At 44.5% G+C, this 15,851-nt stretch overlaps 1 protein-coding gene across 2 annotated transcripts in view; it reads left to right on the top strand.

Annotated features, from left to right (window-relative positions):
- The first annotated feature begins 5,896 nt into the window (after positions 1-5,896).
- The window catches only part of LOC126475028 (UDP-glucosyltransferase 2-like), a 44,012-nt gene continuing 34,057 nt past the window's right edge, over positions 5,897-15,851 (top strand). Inside the window, exons 1-3 of one of the 2 annotated variants that reach the window (XM_050102568.1) lie at positions 5,897-6,075; positions 13,137-13,318; positions 14,340-14,799. In XM_050102568.1, coding sequence (XP_049958525.1) covers positions 5,899-6,075; positions 13,137-13,318; positions 14,340-14,799 — 819 coding nt within the window. In that variant the 5' untranslated portion in view covers positions 5,897-5,898. The remainder of the gene's footprint in view (positions 6,076-13,136; positions 13,319-14,339; positions 14,800-15,851) is intronic. The other variant, XM_050102569.1, reaches the window with a different exon arrangement.

Raw genomic sequence — 15,851 nt, 5'->3', positions numbered from 1 at the left:
TTCAAAAACTCTCGTCCGCGTCGCTTTTTCCAAAATTTCGACACCAGAAAATGTGTGGGACAATCTGAAAGTGATTTTAACGCCAAGTAACATACAAGTTTAATTGCACATAACTTCTCTGTTATGGAATTTAATGCATCTTTCATTGCAAAGCAGAGATAGAATACAATTCAGAGACGTCGTTTAGCGATCCCCTAGACTATAGATAAACCAAGCCCAGCGAGTAAACCGGAAAGAGAGGAATGACAAATGGTGAGTCAAATGCACCACCGACATCTGCGTCGCTGCATGGCGGAGCTTACTGGGGGGGGGGGGGGGGCGGAAACTCTGGTTGGCCGACTACGATAGCGCTGGCGGATGTAAAGCCGTCGGCACACGGACCGTGCATCCGAACGTTGAGCGTGCCAAGTTTCTGACGTCATAGCGTGGAACAGCACGCTCGGCAGTCTTTCCGGACGTGCAGAGCAATATCTGGCATGTCAGATATTCTGAGCGTGCGTCTGAACGTTGACCAATGAGATGGCACAACGTCATCAACGTCACACGCACGCCGTCTCCCTTCAGTACAGAGTTGTGAGGCGCCATATTGGCATTCATTTCAAGCCTATACGTGTATATACTGTATTGAGAATCACTGGAAAACTCGTTGTTAATTGTGTGATTCGTTCCAATAAAACAATGAGAAACATCGTATTCGTGGCAAAAGGATTATTGTAACTTGCGTATTATGAGAGTAGGCTATTTGAAGGCAGTGACAAACTGAAGATTCACCCAAAACGTATTGTTCTTGGTCTGTGTTATAATTAAATTTCAATTAGTAACATATCTAAGGTTTTCAGCAAGGGTATCATAACATAATTAGATGATTAGGTTGTGATGTTGGTTTAGTGTAATTAGTAGCGCCACTGAGGTGGGGCAGTGGTTCGCGTCTTGACCCTTCCAAATTTTTTTTCCTAACATTCGCGTTTTTATTAGGTTCTGATACTTTATTATTAGTTTAATATAAGCATATACTATAATATTTGATATTATGTAAATATAAGTTCACCTTTTTTTTGAGGGGTGACTTTGTTGGATTGGCTTAAGCTACAGGACAGCTTGCGCTACTTGTATAAAGATATTTTGCTCCTTTTTCTTTTACGCCTCGTAATTCACATGTTGCAAAGATTATGCTGCTGCGTAGGAACAGTGATCAAGTAAGACTGACCTTGGAGTTTTACTAAAATGTGGGAATGATGAAATAATGTTTATCTTATGCACTGTTTGTAATGGAACTTTTATAAGTCTGTGTCCTTATTAATTGCACATGTTATTTTCCTTTTCGTGGACGATGGAGGAATTGTGCGTTTTAATAGAGCTAGCGTGGGAATTTTAAGCGCGCCCGTTGAGTAAAAAGTTTGATTAGGAACTAGAAGCATCCCTCAACTACCGCTGGAGTGCGTTGCGATCGCGTATACCACGTTGGGGCCCACGTACCGTATGCACAAGTCGCATCGTTCCTGAGAGTACAGCGGCGCGTTGAACTTGGCTCGCTCAACGTTAACGTTCGACAGCACGGTCCGCGTGCCGACGGCTTAACACTCCGCCTCGCGGCCGAGCTCCAGTTCCGTATTCTCTGGTGGGCTTTTAAAGTCAGTGGGGTGGGATACCAGAGTTTCCGCTGTGTACAGTTTTCCTCAATATAACTCTGTCGCCAGTCCAAAGTCGTAGTTTTTGTTCCGTACTGCACTGCTTGCTCCACAGTTTCCTCATCATTCACTTCATGTAATCTTCCTGCATAGGTGCTGTTTCTACGGTACGTGTAGTACTGTGGAGATTACGTTTGGATGTGTGAGAGATCATTTACAACAGCTGCATCCCGCTCTCTTTTTTGAAGCTGCAGTACGACTACTAGGGCCTGCCAGCTTACTACTTTATGCAGGCATCTCAACACCACCCACAGCCCCCACAGTGCAGCAGAATTGTGATACATAGTTAAGATCGGTGACACTGTCGAGCATGCAGCACCATGTGGATCTAGGACTGCGTGGAGTTCTTTTGTTTGCTCTTTAATATAATCTTTTACTTACTTGCAGCAATTATACCTTATTTTTTAAAAAAATATGAATCTGTAACCAAAGAACTACAAGCCAATGGCGAATTTTCAGAAGAGAAAAAAAGAAACACACAGGAAAGAGTAGTTATAGATATTCCTACACCAAAGCCACCCGGGGGGAGACGACTTGATGTTGAACTTCAAGTTTGGCATCCCAGCGTGGTGTTGTTAGTGTTACATGCATGAATATCGCTCCTCAGGAAAACTCGATTTGTTTAGTCCATGCAGATCTAGTCCGATATACACTGAAGAGCCAAAAAAACTGGTCCACCTGCCTAATATCGTGTAGGGCACCCTCCAGCACGTAGAAGTGCTGCAACACGACGTGGCATGGACTCGACAAATGTCTTAAGTAGTGCTGGAGGCAATTGACACCATGAATGCTGCAAGGCTGTCCATAAATCCTTAAGAGTACGAGGGGTTGAGATCTTTTCTGAACAGCATGTTGCAAGGCATCCCAGATATACCCAATATTGTTCATGTCTGGGGAGTTTCGTGACCAGCGGAAGTGTTTGACTTCAGAAGAGTGCTCCTGGAGCCACTCTGTAGTAATTCTGGAAGTGTGGGGTGTCGCATTTTCCTGCTGGAATTGCCCAAGTTCATCGGAATGCACGATGGACATGAAGGGATGCAGGTGATCAGACAGGATGCTTATGTACGTGTCACCTGTCAGAGTCATATCTAGACGTAGGTCCCATATCACTCCAATTGCACCTGCCCCACACCATTCACAGCCTCCACCAGCTTGAACAGTCTCCTGCTGACATGTAGGGTCCATGGATTCATGAGGTTGTCTCCATACTCGTACACATCCACCCGTTCAATAGAATTTGGAACAAGACTCGTCCGTCCAGGCAACATGTTTCCAGTCATCAACAGTCCAATGGCCCAGGCGAGGTGCAAAGCTTTGTGTCGTGCAGTCATCAAGGGTACGCGAGTGGGCCTTGCTCCGAAAGCCCATATCGATGAAGTTTCGTTGAATGGTTCGCACGCTGACACTTGTCGATGGCCCAGCACTGAAATCTGCAGCAATTCGAGGAAGGGTTGCTCTTCTATCACGATGAACGATTCTCTTCCGTCGTCATTGGTTCCGTTCTTTCAGGATCTTTTTCCGGGCGCAGCAATGTCAAGATCTGATGCTTCACCGTGTTCCTGATATTCACGGTACACTTGTGAAATGGTCGTATGGGAAAATCCTCACTTCATTGCTACCTCGGAGGCGCCGTGTCCCATAACTCGTGCGCCGACTATAACACCTCGTTTAATCTCACTTAAATCTTGATAACGTAGCGGCAGTAACTGATCTAACAACTGCGCCAGACAGTTGCTGTCTTATACGAGGCTTTGCCGACCACAGCATCGTATTCTGTCTGTTTACATATCTCTGTATTTGAATACTCTTACTTATACCAGTTTCTTTGGCGCTTCAGTGTATATTGGTGTTGTTTGTTAGCGTTCTGCGTATGTTAATGTTTGTTATGTTACAAAACAACAGCTTGTACTAGGTTAGTAAGTAAACAAATTTTGTGTGTCTCTGTAACAATATTCCACCACGATCTATCCTAACTATGTAAAGATCCTACGTGACTGTAGGAAAAATAACAAGCCTCAGTTAACTTATTACTACTCTTTTAAAGACATACTTGTGTAATAAAACTAGTTCGTTTGAGTCGTTAATCTTGTACATATTGAATAATATCCATGATGTGTCACTGTCGTCTATTAACAGCGTTTAAAATACTGCTGTGTGTTTCTATGTTACTTTGTATGACATTTAAATTACATTCATATTATTATATTTACAATGAAGTGTATATTTATAGCCGGTTGCTGTGGCCGAGCGGTTCTAGGCGCTTCAGTCCGGAACCGCGCTGCTGCTACGGTCGCTGGTTCGAATCTTGCATCGGGCATGGATGTGTGTGATGTCCTTAGGTTAGTTAGGTTTAAGTAGTTCTAAGTTTAGTGGACTGATGTCCTCAGGTGTTAAGTACCATAGTGCTTAGAGCCATTTGAACCATTTGCATATTTATATTACTACTTTAGAAGGCCCAGGTTTAAAGTGGTTTCTAGAAGAATATGTGTCCTTGGACTACTCTAATTACTTCTAGTATGAATTAAATTCAAGCATTATGATACATAAATTGTGATCTTCAACAAATGTTCAAGTTACGTGCTGTGTTTGTTTTATGATGTGGTAGTTTTTTGTGTCTGTGTTGTGCCAGTGTGGTCACTATCGCTCGTTCCATCGTTAGTACTGGAGCTGTTCCAGTTATCTCTGTCGTCTTGTCGTTGTCTTCTGGGCCTTCTACATTGACGAGTCTCTTCTTATACGTCATGTTTTGTTTCCAGACGATGTTAGTGACTGTGTACAGTTGCGCCCATGTGTATAGATTCTTCAACACATCGTATAGTGTATCTTCTGTTACGTGCTCAAAATTGTTACGTAAGTTCCTGTATCTAATGCATTTCAAAACAAAATTTTCTGGGTGAACCCATTTTCCTGCATCTTCACAGGCTGCTTTCTGAAAGTGGCACACACGGCAAGTTCGTGGGACAAGGGCTGTGTACGGTCACAAAATGAACCATGCCTCGGCCAGGATTGACATGGCACATCAGAAACCACTCCTGGATACAGGAGGAAAATTGACTGCACGGACCTTTGTCCCACTCTTTTTGCCAAGTACCCACACATCAATATTTTAGTTGGCATACGTCTGTGTGGTGCAACACTGCCTCAGGTCTGTCCATCTTCAACCAATATGTCACAGCCCGATGTCTGATAGTTATCTGATATGGGATATTCCAAGCACCACATACAGCGAATCGACTGATGTGGTGCCGAACGCCCCAGATAGTCTAAGTAGCGCACTCCTCTGCCCCACCTAACAGTGATCCTGTTCATGGTGAGAGCGTGTCTATATTCTATTGTACTAGCTGCAAAGCTGAAGACCGACTCAAATAGCGTACAGTGGTACATTCTTATTTGTGTAACTGGTAGTATGCATCGAATTTAATCTCGCTAGTTTTTGAAAAATGGTTCTGGCATTGTTCATGATTAGTCATATGTGTTCTTTGAAGCTATGCCGGTTGCCAATATGCAGCCCTAGGTATCGAGCTATAATTTCGCGTTTTATGTTTGTGTTGTTGATTCTAATTCTTTGTTTTCTTTGTAGTGATCCTTTGGGCATTTTGTATGCTGTTTTTTGTGCTGCTGTTGATAATGTGTTTTGGTTGAACCACTGTTCTATATGTGTATGTAGCATAGCACTGGCCTTGCCAACGTTGTTCTTTTGTTGGCTGATATCACGGCTAACAGATCAGCAGCATACACAACGATCCCACCTGAACATTCATCTCCTGTGATTAACTTCAAAAGAGGTTCAATTTTGATATACTAGAAGATGGGTCTGCAGATAGAGCCTTGTGGACATCCTTCCATAATCCTTTTGACAACCTCTTGCTCTTCTGCCACTATGTTCCTACATTAGTCTCGCAAACTATTGCGCTGGGATCTCTATTTACAATATCTGCAAACGCAGTCGACGTCTGTGTGTATCACCAGTGCAGTAAGCCGGCCGAAGTGGCCGAGCGGTTCTAGGCGCTACAATCTGGAACCGCGCGACCGCTACGGTCGCAGGTTCGAATCCTGCCTCGGACATGGATGTGTGTGATGTCCTTAGGTTAGTTCCGTTTAAGTAGTTCTAAGTTCTAGGGGACTGATGACCTCAGAAGTCCCATAGTGCTCATAGCCATTTGAACCAATTGAACCACTGCAGTAAAGCTGTTGATGTTGACAGGTCGCCATGAATGCCTGCGTCCTGCTGACCGTGTTGTTTATCCTGGGAGCCTCGGAGGCGGCCAAGATTCTGTCCGTCGTGCCGTTCCCGGCTATCAGCCACCAGAGACCCCTCAGGACGATGAGTCTCGAGCTGGCCAGGAGGGGCCACCAGGTCACATTCATCACCACCAACCCGTCCAAGGTACCGCACCTAATCTACAGTCTCTTCATAGTTACGGACGGGGGGAGGGGCTCAAACTAACGTGAATGCAACAGCATGTATCACATAAGATAAAATTAAAGATGTAAATACAAAAGTACTAAGTGTGAAAAAGACTTGGAAGAGCAGTTGAACGGAATGGACAGTGTCTTGAAAGGAGGTTATAAGATGAACATCAACAAAAGCAAAACGAGGCTAATGGAATGTAGGCGAATTAAGTCGGGTGATGCTGAGGGAATTAGATTAGGAAATGAGACACTTAAAGTAGTAAAGGAGTTTTGCTACTTGGGTAGCAAAATAACTGATGATGGTCGAAGTAGAGAGGATATAAAATGTAGACTGGCAATGGCAGGGAAAGCGTTTCTGAAGAAGAGAAATCTGTTAACATCGAGTTTAAATTTAAGTGTCAGGAAGTCCTTTCTAAAAGTATTTGTATGGAGTGTAGCCACGTATGGAAGTGAAAGATGGACGATAATAGTTTAGACAAGAAGAGAATAGAAGTTTTCGAAATGTGGTGCTACAGAAGAATGCTGAAGATTAGATGGGTAGATCACATAACTAATTAGGGGGTATTGAATAGAATTGGGGAGAAGAGGAGTTTGTGCCACAACGTGATTAGAAGAAGAGATCGGTTGATAGGACATGTTCTGAGGCATCAAGGGATCACCAATTTAGTACTGGAGGGCAGCGTGGAGGGTAAAAATCGTAGAGGGAGACCAAGAGATGAGTACACTAAGAAGGATGTATGCTGCAGTAGGTACTGGGAGATGAAGAAGCATGCACAGGATAGAGTAGCGTGGAGAGCTGCATCAAACCAGTCTCATGACTGAAGACCACAACAACAAGGACAACAACATGAAAAAGAAGTCAAAGGAGACGAATCTCATTATTGAGAAACTACGCTGACCGTGAAAAAATCGCGGTACGAAAAAATAATTAATGTCGAGTAATGAAATTTCGGGAATACCTTTGTCTAGATACCATGTTTAAGTGATTAACATTACAGGATCACAAGTTAATGTAAGTGGAAATGTGCTCTCCTGGTAGTTTAATAACCGTTGTAACCTCCAGAATGTTGAATGCAAGCATGGGAACGTTCCAACATAGTGCTCTACAGGTCCCGGATATAAGTTCTTGGGCCGGAATTCGATGCCTGTAGCACCTGGTCAGTCAACATAGGGACAGTTAACGCTGTTTGTGGATGACGCTGGAGTTGTCATCCGGCGATGTCCCATATGTGGTCGACTGGAGGTGGATCTGGTGATTGAGGAGGCCACGGCAACATGTCGGCACTCCGTAGAACGGTATGAGGGCAAGCGTTATCCTGTTGGAAATCACCCACTGGAATGCTGTTCGTTAATGGCAGCACAACAAGTCGAATCACCACACTGTCATACATATTTGCAGTCACGGTACGAGGGATAACCACGGGGGTGCTTCTGCTGTCATACGATATTGCATCCCGGACCATAACTCCAGGTGTAGGTCCAGTGTGTCTAGCAAGCAGATAGGTTGGTTGCAAACCTTCGTCGGCCTCCTTCTACTCAACATAAGGCCTTCAATGGCACAGAGGCAGAGCCAGATCTCATCACAAAACCCTCCACCATCCCTCTAATGAGCTCTCACTCCGACATCCTGAAGTCGCAAATGGCGGTGGTTTGTGGTCAGTGGAATGCACACTATAGGCGTCTGGCTCGAAGCTGTCCTTGAAGTAACTTGTTTGCAACAATTCGTTGCGTCACTGTGGTGCCTACGGTGGTGTCACCGCCAGACACCACACTTGCTAGGTGGTAGCCTTTAAATCGGCCGCGGTCCGTTAGTATACGTCGGACCCGCGTGTCACCACTATCAGTGATTGCAGACCGAGCGCCGCCACACGGCAGGTCTAGAGACACTTCCTAGCACTCGGCCCAGTTGTACAGCCGACTTTGCTAGCGATGGTTCACTGACAAAATACGCTCTCATTTGCCGAAACGATAGTTAGCATAGCCTTCACCTACGTCATTTGCTACGACCTAGCAAGGCGCCATTATCAGTTGCTATTGATATTGTAAATAATGTACAGACAAGGTCTACGTTCAACATTAATGGATTAAAGTTAAGTATTCCACCATCTGCGTCCATTTTTCTAAGTTCTAATTTCCTTGTCCTGTTCCAGACCTCACGCCAGCCTGCGTGAGCTAAGACGCGTGCCTTTCGGCTTCCTCTAAATTTAGTGGGTTGGTCTGCTGCCAATCCCCAACACCAACTGCTGCTCGAATTGCTGCTGCATGTTCAGTACGACGCACCACAGCCATACTCCGAAACGCCAGTGCAACGTAGCCGTCCGGAGCCCAGTCTTCTTGCGACCGTACATTGTCGTAACGACCGCTGCTGGCAATCATGTACAGTGGCTCCATTCCTGCCAAGTCTTTCTGCAGTGTCGCAGAAGGAGCATCCAACTTTTCGCTGCCCTATTACAAGACCACCTTCAAACTGAGGTGATCATAATGGCGTCTTCGTTGTCATAAAGGCATTCTTGATTATCATCAGCTCACCACGTCGAATCTCAGAGGTAACTAGGGCTCACGACCGTTACAGCGTGTATTTAAAGCAAACCTGACCTGCATCCTCATAGTGGCGCTATTAGCACCACTCTTATGTGACTGGTACGAAATCTGAACAGACATCATCTTTCAGATGTAGAAACACGCCTACCAACTTTCTCTTATGTACAAAATTGTTAAGGCTTACGTGGCCACTTGTTGACAAACTGCTTATTGGCTTCTGTGCGTGTGTGTGTGAAATCTTATGGGACTTAACTGCTAAGGTCATCAGTCCCTAAGCTTACACGCTACTTAACCTAAATTATCCTAAGGACAAGCACACACACCCATGTCCGAGGGAGGACTCAAACCTCCGCCGTGACCAGAAGCACAGTTCATGACTGCAGCGTTTGAGACCGCTCGGCTGATCCCGCGCGGCTATTGGCTTCTGTATCGGGTTCTTCAGCCGACGTTCATCTAATGATTTTACTGACGTTTCACCGGCACGAGTGGCTGGCATTGTCAAAGCTTCACCCTCCATTGCGGTGGTGAACTGGAGCCGAGCTCGCGGCTGCAGACTGTATGTACCTGGCGCGCCAACGTCCGGGGGCTTCTCCTCGGTTATTCCGGTGCGGTTCTCCTCTTGCTACCTGCGACGGTCGTTCGCTGCAGTAGCGGAAGCCAGGATCCGTTTAGCTTAAGGCTTTCCTCTTTCTTGTTGAAACTGTTCGCGTGTTTTTGTATTTCTACAGCTTCTCTGAACAAGCGCGTGTGCTAGTGCTTCTCTACAGCCAGAACTTCCGTGTGTGCGAATTTTATTACGTGGTCGGTCTCATTCAGTGCGTGCTCTGCCACGGCCGATATCTCCACCTGCCCCAACTTGCAAAGTCGCTTATGTTCTTTGATCCTGGTGTTGATTGATCTTCCAGTCATTGCGACATAAACTTTTCCGCATGTGCATGGTATACAGTATATTTCCGACATTGCATGTTGCTCCCTTTTCTCCTTTGCCGATCTAAGACACTCTTTGATCTTCCTTGTCGGTTTGAAAATCGGCTTTACGCCGTGTTTGCGCAATATACGGCCGATTCTGTCCGTCACTCTGGGAATGTATGTCAGAAAGGCCGTACCCGACATTTCTTTTTCTGATTCCTTACTTCGCTGAGTGTTTGGCTCTGTTACACTTCTAATATAACTTGTGGAGTATCCATTGCTCCTCAGAATACTTTCCAGGTGTTGCATTTCGCGTCTGAGGTGCTGCGACTCACATATTCGTCCTGCTCGCGTTACGAGCGTATTAATCATGCCTCTTTTCTGGCTCGGGTGGTTGTTTGATAGTTCGTGCAGGTGTCGGTCCGTGTGTGTCGGTTTTCTCTTATGTCGCACAACTCCTTTTTGGTGCTGCCTTTTATTCCGTCAGTGTATTTGTTGCGGCATTTTTTTCGACCTTGGATAGTGCTGCTAGGCTGCGACAAAAGTTTCGTCAGAATGTATCAAGTACGAAGCAGTGAACGAGAACACTACACACGTGTTCTGGAGCTCCGCCAGAAGACAAAACTATTAGTCTAACACACGCACACTTGCAGTTGTTTTATCATTTCACGTGCCTATTGTCTATCTTTTTTGTATAGTACCACAACTGTGTAATTACATGTGCCCTACTTGTCCTGTCCCACTTGCCTAAGGTGGGGCTGCATTTAATACAACTACACTACTGGCCATTAAAATTGCTACACCGAGAAGAAATGCAGATGATAAACGGGTATTCATTGAACAAACATACTGTACTAGAACTGACATCTGATTACATTTTCACGCAATTTGGGTGCATAGATCCTGAGAAATCAGTACCCACAACAACCACCTCTGGCCGTAAAACGGCCTTGATACACCAGGGCATTGAGTCAAACAGAGCTTGGATGGCGTATACAGCTACAGCTGTCCATGCAGCTTCAACACGATACCATAGTTCATCAAGAGTAGTGACTGGCGCATTGTGACGAGTCAGTTGCTCGGCCACCATTGACCAGACGTTTTCAATTGGTGAGAGATCTGGAGAATGTGCTGGCCAGGGCAGCAGTCGAACATTTTCTGTATCCAGAAAGCCCTTACAGGACCTGCAACATGCGGTCGTGCATTATCCAAGAGTTTCGCAAGGATTGAATGAAGGGTAGAGCCATGGGTCGTAACACATCTGAAATGTAACGTCCACTGTTCAAAGTGCCGTCAATGCGAACAAGAGGTGACCGAGACGTGTAACCAATGGCACCCCATACTATCACGCCAGGTGATACGCCAGTTTGGCGATGTCGAATACACGCTTCCAATGTGCGTTCACCGCGATGTCACCAAACACGGATGCGACCATCATGAGGCTGTAAACAGAACCAGGATTCATCCGACAAAATGATGTTTTGCCATTCGTGCACCCAGGTTCGTCGTTGAGTACACCATCGCAGGCGCTCCTGTCTGTGATGCAGCGTCAAGGGTAACCGCAGGCACGGTCTCCGAGGTGATAGTCCATGCTACTGCAAACGTCGTCGAACTGTTCGTGCAGATGTTTGTTGTCTTGCAAACGTCCCCATCTGTTCACTCAGGGATCGAGACGTGGCTGCACGATCCGTTACAGCCATGCGTATAAGATGTCTGTCATCTCGACTGCTAGTGATGCGAGGCCGTTGGGATCCAGCACGGCGTTCCGTATTACCCTCCTGAACTCATCGATTCCATATTCTGCTAGCAGTCATTGGATCTCGACCAACGCGAGCAGCAATGTTGCGATACGATAAACCGCAATCGCGATAGGCTACAATGCGACCTTTATCAAAGTCGGAAACGTGATGGTACACATTTCTCCTCCTTACACGAGGCATCACAATAACGTTTCACCAGGCAACGCCGGTGAGCTACTGTTTGTGTATGAGAAATCGGTTGGAAACTTTCCTCATGTCAGCACGTTGTAGGTGTGGCCACCGGCGCCAACTTTGTGTAAATACTCTGAAAAGCTAATCATTTGCATATCACAGCATCTTCTTCCCGTCGGTTAAATTTCGCGTCTCTAGCACGTCATATTCGTGGTGTAGCAATTTTAATGGCCAGTAGTGTATAAGGGTTGGAAAAACAAATGGAAACAGCGGGAGAAATGCCTGCTCGAAAGAAATGCAGACGCCAGCCAAGCCTTCAAGGTCCACTGCTCTGTTTGACCACGAGCGCTCATCAGTGCATTGGAAGTGTCAGTCGTGGTTAGAATAGTGTCCTGCGTAGTTGTCAGTGCTTTATTTCGGACGTAAGCGAATTCGAACGTGAGTAAATTGTTGGTGCTCGTATGATGGGTCCTTCCGTAAGCGAGGTAGTCGAGGTGTTTGATGTTTCAGGAGACACATACAGGGAAAGTGGGAAAACATCTACTGAGCCAAAACGCAGATGAATGTGTGTGCTGAGTGATGTGATGGTCGGTCATTCAAGAGGACTGCGACGAAAAATAACTGGATGACAGCTGCAAAAGTCACTGCAGAACTGAATGTCGCTGTCTGCACCAAAACAACACGGAGGAAGCACAAAAAGCGAAGAATTACTGGGCAAGATGGAAGTCCGAAATCACATATCAGTGATGGAATCCCTGTAACAGGTAAAAGTGGTGCCGAAGCCATAAAACCCGGACTAAGGAGCAGTTGAAGGATGCCATTTGGTCGGATAAGTCTTGTTTCATACTGTTTCCAATTTCTGGTCGAGTTTACGTACCAAGAATGAAATATGTGGGGGTTCGGTGATGATTTGGCAACGATATCGCGATTTCCATGTGCCCCATGGCTAATCTGCAACGTGGGACTGATGCCAAAGATTATAGCTCGCAGCATTCAGCACTCGTTTTGTGGGCACGAAGATGAATTGAAGCATCTGCTCTGGACCCCACACTCACCAGATCTCAGTATTATTGAGGCTCTATGATTTACTTTGCAGAGGAAGGTCCGTAATCGCTGTCCACCTTCATGACCGTTCCTGAGCTTGCCACTATTTTGCAGGAGGAACGGTATAAGATTTCATTGAAAACCACGTAGTATCTGTGTTTATCCATTCCGAAACCGCTGGAAGCTATTTTGGTTCCCAACGGTTTTCCTACACTATACTGGGCATGGTAATTTGTTGTGATACTGGTGTTTCCATTTTTTTTTGTCTACCTGCTGTATATGTAGAGTGCATGGCGGTAAGACTCAAGAAACGAATGGTTACAAACTAGACAATCAAATACTCTACATTTACTGCAGCAAGTCAAAATTAGCATAAGATCGACATGACCACAAGTGGAATCACAAAAGCCAAGAAATATTCCACGCGGGAATTATACATACTGGGAAGTGTAAACGCTCTAGTACAAATTACAAATCTTGCAAAAACAGGATGATCAAAGTTCAGCCGCAAAATACCATATTCTGTATCAGCCTGAATGCCAGCAAAACTTTTGTGTATAGACTACGGGAAATGGTGTGTAGCGCTGTTGTGACTTTTTTTTAATTTCAGGAAAACATCACCAACTTCACGGAAATTGACATATCTGCCGCATATAACTATTTGAAAACATCCACTGATTGGATGGCTACGGTCCATTGGACAGAAATTGATATGCTATTTTTTTGGAAGCAGATAGGGAGAGCAGCTTGTGAGAGCGAACTCAGTTCTCCAGAGATGCAGCAGTTCATAAAGTACGTAGTTGCTCCATCAGTATTCCTCCTTCTCAGTCATTTCTTCCTCCTCTTTCTCCACCTCCTTCTGTTTCTTCCTCACGTTCATCTAGTGAACTCCTTTGCAAACAGTACTAGAACATCTTGCCTCATCAACTTTCATATATGCTCGTGTATTTTATGCTATATTGTAATTTCATAAAGCACACAAATGTAATTTTCAAATGAAATGGAAAAAATGTTTACATTCTTTATTATTTAAAACTGTGCATTGAAGATGTTAAAAACTATTTATTGACTATTAAAGCAATAATTGGTGGTAGTATTTATTGTAGTATTGGACTACTTCACTTCACTGCACTATGTTCTACTTTGTTAACTGAAAACAGTAAATTGCGAGTAGGAAGCTTAACTGGTGTTGTGAGAAATTGGCTTGTAACAGAATTGGAGGATTAGTATGTGGAGAAGTGTAGTGCTGGACAGTGGATGATAGGAGACGTTTGATTTGGGATGGGGTGACTAGGGTGGAAGTCAGACCATGGTTATACAGGGAAAAGAAAAGGACAGGATAGGAAAAGGGGGCGGTACCTGTATATAAGCAAGGATGGGAAGGAATTCGTCACATCTTTTAGGAAGAACGAATGTCAGAAAGGATTATGTTGTCGGGGAGAAGAAGAAGTCGAGGGAAGATGTGAAGCATGTGAAGGTGTTTGGTCGGTATCATTTGTTGGAATCGGTGAAGCAGAATGGCAGGACTGGTTAAATAGGTTCGAAATCGTAGTGGTGTTCAGGACAACACGAAAGAACAGCGTGTATACGACACATGTAAGGCAGAACACTAGCTCCAGAAATGAGTAGATTATACCAGTGTAGTCATTGAATTTTGTCCAACATCTGCACATTCATAAAGACACAGTTTCTTTTTTCGGTAAACGCTTTAATCATAAGTCGCATTATGTACCATTTAAACTAATCCAATATTTCTTGAATATTTGAACTTATTCAGGTAGCAGTATTCCACTAATACATACATTTCTTTCAGGTCAGCTCCAAAATTCGACCTGATTATTTCGGAACGGGTGATGACGCCTTGCTACTACGGTTTAGTCCACAAACTGGGCTCCCCGCCTCTCATCGGATACGTCTCCTTAGGCGCCACCACCCCCACCCACTGGACTGATGGGAATCCCAGTAACCCCGCTTACCTTCTAGACTTTCAAGCCCGCTGCTCAGACCACATGTCATTCTGGGCGAGAGTTTACGTGACATACTTATGGCTTTTCACAAATTATTACTACTTCTATCAAATTATGGCAGATCAAGAAGAAATCCAGAGAAAATATTTTGGGCCTGACGTTCCATCGGTTTATGAAACTGAAAAGAATTTCAGTTTAATGCTCATAAACAATCACTTCAGTATAAATTATCCTCGACCGAATCTGCCAAACATGATAGAATTGACTGGACTGCATGTGGAAGCCAACCCACCGCCTCTTCCTAAGGTAATTATTCTTTTTTCTACTATTGTAAATAGTGCAATCACGAATGAATTTGAGCTTAATAGAAATACCCCTACCACGAATAAACACTGATAGAGAATAATCTTTAGGTAATTTGCACATACGTCTAGTACGAACACACATAGGTTTATCAATAAATAAATGCGTAGGTTGATCATTTCTGGTGGCAGCCCAGGACTGGTTTACATAAATGTGTGGTAGGCGATTACATCACGTGGTGGGATGTGTGAGACAGTGTAGAGCAGAATCGACTGGCTTATCAAAAAGATGAAATCTTCACAAACTGAAAGCTGCTTTATAAGCAGAAGTGTACAATTTTAAAATTCCATAGCGAATCTTCACTTGTAACAGAAGCAATATTACGCTATTGTGCAGAAGTCAAGCATAATCAGTAGATTTGAGGACATGTGTCAACAGAACGTCGGAATCATAACAGAACAATGTAAACCGTATAGTAGTGTCATTAGCAAAGTTCTCAAAGCGTATTACAATAAATAATGAAACTAAAATACAAAAGGGAAGGAAGAAAGGAACGCCCCGACGATGTCGAAGTCATCATAGATGGAGCACAAGCTCGGATGGGAAAGGGATGGGAAAGGCAATCTGCCAAGTACTTTTCGAGGAAACTGTTCCGTCATTTGCCTTAAGCCATTTAGACCAACCGCACAAAATCTAAATGTGAATGGCCGGACAGAAATTTGAATCTCCATTCTCCGGAATGCAAGTCAAGTGACTTAGCATTTACATCACCTCGCTCTGTAATTGTAAAAAACGTCTTCCAAAAGAATAACATAAATCACAGGAGATATGCGTACCATTAGCTATAACACTTGACAATAACCTTGCATGCTTTGTACAAGGAGATTGGACAGCTCTGTCGGTAGTCAAACCAAATCCTGAGCAAGGACTGTGTGCAGGTCTTGAAGGTCCCTAGCGTCAGAGATAGAGATGAAACTCGGTTCGCAGACATGTTCTGTAGGGTTCAGATCATATAATTTTAATTAATATTGTGTTTATACTGGTTGCTGGTGAGG

This window comes from Schistocerca serialis, chromosome 4 (assembly GCF_023864345.2).
Source record: "Schistocerca serialis cubense isolate TAMUIC-IGC-003099 chromosome 4, iqSchSeri2.2, whole genome shotgun sequence".
Taxonomy (NCBI): Eukaryota; Metazoa; Arthropoda; class Insecta; order Orthoptera; family Acrididae; genus Schistocerca; species Schistocerca serialis.
This window is presented reverse-complemented; position numbering and strand designations above follow the sequence as displayed.